Source organism: Callorhinus ursinus, unplaced genomic scaffold, assembly GCF_003265705.2.
Source record: "Callorhinus ursinus isolate GAN/ISIS: 27379988/994484 unplaced genomic scaffold, GSC_fseal_2.0 scaffold5, whole genome shotgun sequence".
NCBI lineage: Eukaryota > Metazoa > Chordata > Mammalia > Carnivora > Otariidae > Callorhinus > Callorhinus ursinus.
Window position 1 is genome coordinate 63,687,662 of NW_027397067.1, and position 9,274 is coordinate 63,696,935.

Genomic DNA, 9,274 nt, shown 5'->3' on the forward strand with positions numbered 1-9,274 from the left:
CCATGTCATCTAGCAGGCTAGAAAAAACTGAACTTGTGAGGGAAGTCAGCCATTCACTCAACCCTCCAACAATTATTAGGAAGTTAAGTAAGAGGTTTTCAAGTAAGTGTTTTGCTGTTTCCTCATTGGCAGGGAAATGCTGTTTCCTCACTGGCAGGGAAAAGCCTGTTGCTGTCGTGGAGCCTGTGATTTTGATGGTCTTTCTCTTGTTTAGATATTGCTTGGATGACCGAAAAGCATTAGAAAGAGATGGGGGATTTTCTGAACTTCAGTCTCGTCTTATCCGTTACGAAACCCAAACGACCTGCACCAGAGAAAGTTTTCCGGGACCCACTGTGTTGAGCCCTCTTCCATCACCTGCTGTCTTGTCAGAGCCTGGAAGTGTCCCTGATGGAGAAACCTTACAAAGCGAGCTCCGAACTGAAGTATCTCGATTGAAAAGGAGATCAAAAGATCTGAATTGCCTTTATCCGCAAAAAAGGTGATCTGTTAAGTGCATAGAAATAGTCTCTTGACAGAAAGCGTGTTAGTCCCTATTCTTTTTTTTTCAAATTAGTCTTTCCTATTTTTAAGTAGCTTTCTGCATAGATCATAGACTAATTCCTTTGTATCAGGAATTTTGTTTTTATTGTGAGCAGTTATGATTATGCTTATAAGTTATAAAAAGAAATGACTTAGGAGGTGTCTGGGTGGCTCAGCCATTGAACGTCTGCCTTCGGCTCAGGTCATGATCCCGGGGTCCTGGGATCGAGCCCCGCGTCGGGCTCCCTGCTCGGCGGGAAGCCTGCTTCTCCCTCTCCCACTCCCCCTGCTTGTGTTCCCTCTCTCGCTGTGTCTCTGTCAAATAAATAAAATCTTTTAAAAAATAAAAAGAAAAAAGAAATGACTTAGAAAAAACACAATTTCTTGCTTTCTGTGCTAATATACAGTCCATTAGCATGATGGATTGTCAAGTTGTTAAGCCATGGAACACTAGCGATCTGATCCAATAGATTAAGTAGAGGAGCTGCTTTATCGAAGAGGGTGTTTCTTGCCATAGCTCTTCCTGCCTTCTCGCACTGCTTTCTGCCTGCCCTGGCCCCTTAAACACTGTTTCTGTAACCTATAACTTTAAAAACTACCTAATATTATATGGAACTTTTCCAGATCCTTTTTTTGCTAGCTGAGTAAAACGTCCATATACTGGAACAAAAGTTTTCATAAATACTCTCATTTCCATTGAATTTATATGTCTTTAGGATCTTTGTCAAATTTAGGTCTTTAGCATCTAACGCATCTTAAATTCTTATGTAAATCTTTCAAAAAGTATAAAATATTACAGTGAGACTTTTAAATCTTTTTTTTGAGCAGTTAAAAATATTAGAATACTATTTACCTGGTATGGAATAACTAAATTATTTTTATGGGGACTTTATAAATTCATGGTACCTTTTTAAATGTGATAAAGCTAAAAAGCAAATCCGTTAACATTTCTGATACTGTATTTTGTAATAATGTTTCTTATTTGTGACTTGCGACTAATAAAAAGACGTGTGTTCCAGAAAAGAAAATACAGTGTGGCCTGTGGGTTAGCAGAATTGAAGGATATGAGACCCTATCTTGTAAAGGGAAATTTAAACATTTTCGAAAGATTGGACCTTGAGCCCATTTTGTACTTTTATTTGTATTTAGCACGTATTTATTTTGCCCAGGTATTTGCATGCGTACAATAAGTATAGGTTGCAATGTCTTTATCAAAATTATCTTCATAAAAAAGTATAAGTACTTAAAAGATGATTATGAAATTTACACATTTCACCACCTACAGTGCCAGAGCTGATTTATGTGAGAAATTACAAATTGATGGGGAGGGCGACAGTGATAACTGCTTGTTGCTTTTCCTAATTAGCTGAAATTCTAGTTATTCCTTGCTTTGTATGTTTTAGTCACTCATTTGAAGACCTAAGAGAGCAACTTTATAGTATGATGTCACATCACTTATTTAAAGCAGTAGTAGCAAGAAATTTTGTTTGCTTTTCATGGGTTTATGTTTCAGTGGATATGGTTGTCACATTTGGGACAGAAAAATGGACCTCGTTGTTGATTCACTTACTCTGTGTTTTTGATGTATTTCTCCACAATAGACTTGTGAAGTCTGAAAGTTCAGATTCTCTTCTTTCTCAAACAATTGGCAATACTAATCATCATCATCATGCAGTGACATCCAGAAAACCCCGAGCAGAGCGATCATTATCTATGACTTGTCCCTCAGTTCCAGTTCTAAGCTATGAAACTCCAAAAGTCACTACAAAGGCCAGTTCAGGTCAAAAAAATGTGCATGGATCAAAAACATCACGGCAAATTAAGGAATCAAGATCACAGAAACACACACGGGTAAAGATTTATTTCCTGTCTCTTAGTTCTACATGAGAAGAAATTCCTTTATTTGGTTCATTTAAAATGTATGTCTAAAATTTTATGAGTGAAATGAAATGGTATCTATAATGTACTTTAAAACAATCCAATGTAAGGGGCGCCTGGGTGGCCCAGTTGGTTAAGCGACTGCCTTCGGCTCAGGTCATGATCCTGGAGTCCTGGGATAGAGTCCCACATTGGGCTCTGTGCTTAGTGGGGAGTCTGCTTCTCCCTCTGACCCTCCCCCCTCTTGTGCTCTCTCTCTCTCTCTCATTCTCTCAAATAAATAAAATCCTAAAAAATAAAAAAATTAAAAAAAAATCCAATGTAAGAAGGATAATGGGTAAGTGAGCAGAGGTATAAATGAAACAAAATTAGCCACAAATTGATCCTCATCGAAACTGGTTGATCTATCAAGATAAGGATTTGTTATAAAATGTTCTCTCTACTTTTCAGTGTTTGAAATTTTCCATAATAAAAAATACACCCCCTTGTCTATCCCTAATGTGTATAGCTTTTACACCCAGATTTTGATTCAGAACTCATTTGAATTCCTCTTAAAGATATTCCAGTCATGGGGCACCTGGTGGCTCAGTCGTTAGGCGTCTGCCTTCGGCTTAGGTCATGATCCCAGGGTCCTGGGATCAAGCTCCGCATTGGGCTCCCTGCTCAGTGGGAAGCCTGCTTCTCTCTCTCCCACTCCCCCTGCTTGTGTTCCCTCTCTCACTGTGTCTCTCTCTCTGTCAGATAAATAAATAAAATCTTAAAAAAAAAAAAAAGAAGATATTCCAGTCGTTTCTTCCTAACAAATTATCTGATGACATGTATGGCCATGTAAATGTTCCAGATCTCTTTTTTCCAGTTGTTTTATCTTAATGAACTTATCTGTCTTTCACATAGTTCCATGATTGTGCAATTTACAGAGCTGAATTCTAAAAATTAAATAATATGTTTGTACCTTTTCCAAGAAATATTAGTCATATGTTATGTTCTATTCAAGATACTGAAAGAAGTAGTTACGGAAACCCTGAAGAAACACAGCATTACTGAAGCCCATGGGTGTTTCACTGCATGCAGCCAACGTCTCTTTGAGATCTCCAAGTTCTATCTGAAGGTACGGTGTCTTCTCTACTAACAGCAAAATTGAAGTCGTTCTGATGTTCCTCTTTGACATAAAGTAATATTTAGTGAGTATTTTTTACAGTGATAGCTTATAACTTGTTGCCAGATATTTTTGAAGGGAGATAGAAAAATTGGAGCAAAAATATTTTATATCTGACTTGTTTGATTTTTGTCTTCATATGTAGAAAACTACATTTTAACTGGTATCCTCAGTATTTCCCTGACAAGTCTTTGACTTAAGTTGATAATAAGCTTCAAAACATGTTTATTTTATTTTTTTAAAGCTTTTTTAAATGTATTCATTTGAGAGAGAGAGACAGAGCACAAGCAGGGGGTAGAGGCAGAGTTCTCTCTCTGAGCAGACTCCCCGCTGAGCCAGGAGCCTGACATGGGACTCCATCCCAGGACCTGGAGATCATGACCTGAGCCGAAGGCAGATGTCCAACCATCTGAGCCACCCAGGCACCCCTCAAAGCATGTTTAGTTAGTAATTTTAGTATATAGTAAAAAGGCAACTGGAATAGGTATCAGAATACCCCATTTCTAATTTTGGTTCCATTATCGGCTAGTTATGACACACTGGACAGATCAGCCATTCAGATGATGCATCTATAAAACTTAGATGGTGTTAGAGTATCTCCAGTGAAGCGTTTTTGACTCAATCACAGTCTTGTGTGGGCTCCTGGTTAAAACTACAGATTGATCACATGCATTCAATTCACCTTCTTTTTAAAATCTCTCAAGAAAGATGGTATTAAAGTACAAAAACAAAAGAAGAGAGAAAAAAAATGTTTAGTCTCTTGTTGAACAAGACAAAGCCCACAGAAGTGTGGTATCACAGAGTTAAAGAAGTTCAAACCTAAATGCCTACCCAGTGGAGTGCCAGTGAGAATCAAATCACATCAAGGGACAGTCTCCGAGGTGCTTAGGATTTGAAGATACCGGGTATCATAGAAAGCAGGGGTGTGTGTCAGGTGGAAGATAGGGGAATTGAATAAAGATCTACAAAGTGAACTGGGGAGCCCTCAACGTCCCCTACAAGGCCTTCTCCCACAGGGGTGACTATGAGGTATACTGAACATACTTCTCTTCCCCCACCTCCGTGACAGTGCAGGAAATAGTCTCTGGAGAAAAAAGAATTAAAGGCCACAAGGGAAAAACCAACTGGCCTCCTAATAACTCTGCCTTGTAAAGCTACCAGACAGAGCTTCCACTAAGATTTATATCTCATTTTTACATATGATTGGACTGCCAAGGATTAGCAGACTTTTGCGACTTTTCCAAAAAAGAGATGCCAAAACATAAAGGAATGAAGGGAACTCTTAAGTGGCAGAAAGCTATAGAAGACTTCATAAAAACTATAATTCTCTGAGAAAGAAGATAATTGCATCCATAAAGCTGGAACAGGATGCTGTTTCCAGAAACTGTAGAGAACATGAAAGCTCCTCGAAATTAAAAATATGATAAAATCAATCCAATAGAGAGGCTGAATAGTTGAGATTAAGAAAGTTACCAGAAATTAGATGACAAAAACATGAAACATAGGATCAGAAAATGGGAGGACTAAATCCAGAAGATCCAATATGCTAATAATAAAAGTTTTAAAAATAGAGAATAAAGGAGAGCAAACTATCAAAAATCTAACAGAGTTTTTTAGAACTGAAGAATACACTTGTGCACACACCCTCCCCAAGCACACAGCTTGTGCATCCCAGTGAATGACAGTTCTACAACAAGCTACCTCATTGTGGAATTCCATACCTCCTGGAATAGAGAACACTTCTTAAAAGCTTCCCAGAAAGAAAGGTTGCATATAAAGAACTGAGAATCAGAATGGCATTGGACTTCTCCACATTAAGTAATGTTGTATGCTAGAAGACAGTAGAAAAGTACCTTCCAATCTGAGGGAAACAGATTTACCTAGTATGTTATACCTGGTCACAAATTCAATCAGGTGTGAGGATTCGGTAGAGATATTTTAGATGGTGAAGGTCTAAAAAAAAACTGTCATTTGTATACCCTTTGGAAGCAACTGCAAAAGGATGAAGTTCAGCAGAACAGGGACTGAGTCAAGAAATAAGAACTAACCCAGGGAGCAGTTAGACTAACTCAGAGCAGGCTGTGGGAGAAAGATCACCAGGGGAAAAAATAAGAATAATAATGAAAATCAGATTTTTTGTAAAACTGAACCAAGAGGTTACCCAGTGTATTTGAGTATTTGAAACAACTTTGCTATTTGTACATTTAATCAATCGATTGCAGCATTTGGCAAGGGGACTCAAATTACATACATGGCAAACTAAACAAATATTTAACTACAGGTTAAACAAAATGTGAGAAGATAATTATAATAACATTGCTTAGCTCAGGACTGAACTGTATGTACATAGGTATAATAATGCAGACACTGACTATTTACTGATCAAAACTAGTGCAACAGGGCGCCTGGGTGGCTCAGTTGGTTGGGCAACTGCCTTCGGCTTGGGTCATGATCCTGGAGTCCCGGGATCGAGTCCCGCATCGGGATTCCCTGCTCAGCAGGGAGTCTGCTTCTCCCTCTGACCCTCCCCCCTCTCTTGTTCTCTCTATCTCATCCTCTCTCTCAAATAAATAAATAAAGTCTTTAAAAAAAAAAAAACTGGTGCAACAGTTACTAAGAGGGAGGTGGCCGGATTCAGAGACCCGAATCCACTACCTTTGTAACTGGTTGTTACGTTGTCTAAATCATTGCCTAAATTTGTCTAAATCATTTGTCTAAAATTGCTAAATCAAAAAGTAGCAGCATAAGGGTATTATTTAGAAACATGAAGATATAAATAAGGGAAACAGCTGAAAAAACTGAAAGTGGTTTTCTCTCCTCTGGGAAGTATAACTCAGAGGGACAGCAGAGGACTGCTTTTTTTAAATACAATTAGATTTTTTTTTAATTTACTTTGTAATCTAATTTGATATAATCATATTTTTTAAAAGTCAGAGATTTCAGTTTCCTTTCCTATGTGATTCCCTCTTTGTTATGGAGTAAAATAACCAAAAAGAAGAGAGAGAAAAGATATTTTATCTGAAAAATAAATATAAATGCTGTATATTCATTTCTTGCGTACCAAAGCATTCATGGATACTCATAATCAAGGATGGGACTTAGATTTGGTTAGTGCTGCTGGGAATATGAGGTTAGAATCACAGAAGTTTTGGGGCACCTGGGTGGCTCAGTTGGTTAAGCTCTGTCTTCGGCCCAGATCATGATCCTGGGGTCCTGGGCTCTGCTTCTTCCTCTCCCTCTGCCACCCCCCTGCTTGTGCTCTCTCTCTCTTTCAAATAAATAAAATCTTAAAAAAAAAAAAAAAGAAATGACAGAAATTTATGTATGTGTTTTGTTGTTAGAGTATCTTGATATTTAGGGATAAAGCTAAATTATAATACTTTGATTTTTTTTTTTGTAGTATTTCCTGTGTCACATTGATACTTGTAGAATGATTTAGGATAATGTCAAGTTTATTTAATAATGACTTGTTCTCTGTAATTTAATGTACATCTTGTGAAACGCTTTATTTTGTTATTTTTAGGATCTTAAAACTTCAAGGGGTCTATTTGAAGAAATGAAGAAAGCAGCAAACAACAATGCTGTACAGGTAGATAACTTACTCCTAAGAAACTACATTCAATTAACTTGCTATTTTATTTCGGGGTAGCTACAATGCTGTCATTTTTGCTGTGCAAGAACTCTCTTTAAAATACTTAATCATAGACTAATGCAAACAGAGCATTTAGGAGTACTTAATAGGCTGCTGTTAACAAAAGGGTTTCTAAAGAAGATGTTAAGAAAGAAAAACTTCTTTTAAATAATCCAGAGAGCTGGAAAAATTAATCCATTTTGAATAGTTGTTTTCAAAGTTTGTTTTAATTTCTTTCTAGTGACCCTTTGAAAACAATTGGGAAAAAAGGTGAGAGAACAGAGCAGAATCTTTATTGTGTTCAGTGAGGACAGTTATTGTACTCTGCAGTAGAAATCCAGCTTCAGTTTTATTTTCTTCAGTTAGAAAATAAAATGTGTTTTGAAGATAAAATGTGTTTTAGGATTTTGACATATAACTTTCTATTTTAAATTTTCTACCATACTGTTTTAAAGTTTTAAGTGTATCTTTTTCTGTCCCTTGTGTTTTCAGTAGAAATAAACCATAATCATATTTTTTCTCCTTCTAGGTGATTGAATGGGTATTAGAAAAGACAAGCAAGAAATAACACAGAATCTTTCTCTTTGGACAGTTATAAATTGGGCAGAGCTATTATTTGCTACTTCCTTAGTTTGAAAATTATAAACAAATTTCAAACTTTATTCAAAGAATGGATATTACATCTCTAAGGAATTTCATAAATATCCAATATTTATATAGTCTTGAGGATGCTCAGTTAATGTGTTCTTTAACTGTATACTTATTTTATAGTTTCACTATATTTTAATTTTTAAGGTTAATAATTTTATATACGTTTTTGAATTTTTACTCTTTGTTATTTAATAATTTCCAATAAATTGAAAATGTTATTTCTTTTCTTCTTGGTAAATGTCTTTGTTGGCAGGCCTGTTTAAATTACTGAATTTCCAGTAAGGTATTGCCAGTGGCTTTTCTCACATGACCCAACAGCATGTTTAATTGGACGATTCCTGGTTTAGAAAATATTGGTAAAAAAATTCATACAGGTAGCTGTCTTCCCTTACCCCTGCCCCAGAGCCACTGCTGTTGGAGCTATCAGTGTTTATTTGGGATTAAAAACGAAGAAAGGGCAGAAATTGTGAAAATAAGATAGAGTAAAATGACTAAGTAGAGACTGCCCACCTTTCCCATGGTATAAAATCTGGGAAATGCAGAAAATACGAAACAGAGTAAAAAAAAAATTCCAATATTGCCTCACTATATGTAACCACTGTTAATATATTTTTTAAAGATTTTATTTATTCATTAGAGAGAGAGAGAGCAAGCATGAGCTGGGGGGGGGGCAGAAAAGAAGGAAGGGGAGAAGCAGGCTCCCCACTGAGCAGGGAGCCCGACTCAGGCTGGATCCCAGGACCCTTGAGATCAACATCTGAGCTGAAGGCAGACGCTTAACCGACTGAGCCACCCAGGCGCCCCACCACTGTTGATATTTTAAAAATATATATGTATTCCTCATATCAGTGAGATCATATGATACACGTCTTTCTCTGATTGACTTATTTCACTCAGCATAATACCCTCAAAATCTTAATCTCAGGAAACAAACTGAGGGTTGCTGGAGTGGTGGGGGGTGGAAGGGATGGGGTGGCTGGGTGACAGACATTGGGGAGGGTATGTGCTATGGTGAGCGCTGTGAATTGTGTAAGACTGTTGAATCGCAGATCGGTACCTCTGAAACAAATAATACATTATATTTTAAAAAAAAAAAAAGAAGAAGATAGTAGGAAGGGAAAAATGAAGGAGGGGAAATCGGAGTTGGAGATGAACCATGAGAGACTATGGACTCTGAGAAACAAACTGAGGGTTCTAGAGGGGAGGGGGTGGGGGGATGGGTTAGCCTGGTGATGGGTATTAAAGAGGGCATGTTCTGCATGGAGCACTGGGTGTTATATGCAAACAATGAATCATGGCACACTACATCAAAAACTAATGATGATGGTGATTAACATAACATAATTTTTTAAAAAGTAAAAAAAAAATATGTAATTATTTTTAGAATATTTTTAAAGTGGGGGTCATTCATATGTGTGTATGTGTGTTCATATGCA

At 37.0% G+C, this 9,274-nt stretch overlaps 1 protein-coding gene across 6 annotated transcripts in view; it reads left to right on the top strand.

Annotated features, from left to right (window-relative positions):
* The window catches only part of MTBP (MDM2 binding protein), a 76,810-nt gene extending 68,570 nt beyond the window's left edge, over positions 1 to 8,240 (top strand). For all 6 annotated transcript variants that reach the window (XM_025871048.2, XM_073893162.1, XM_025871049.2 and 3 more), the window contains 5 exons: positions 215 to 481; positions 2,124 to 2,373; positions 3,395 to 3,508; positions 7,080 to 7,145; positions 7,717 to 8,240. In XM_025871048.2, coding sequence (XP_025726833.2) covers positions 215 to 481; positions 2,124 to 2,373; positions 3,395 to 3,508; positions 7,080 to 7,145; positions 7,717 to 7,755 — 736 coding nt within the window. In that variant the 3' untranslated portion in view covers positions 7,756 to 8,240. The remainder of the gene's footprint in view (positions 1 to 214; positions 482 to 2,123; positions 2,374 to 3,394; positions 3,509 to 7,079; positions 7,146 to 7,716) is intronic.
* Positions 8,241 to 9,274: the final 1,034 nt, after the last annotated feature.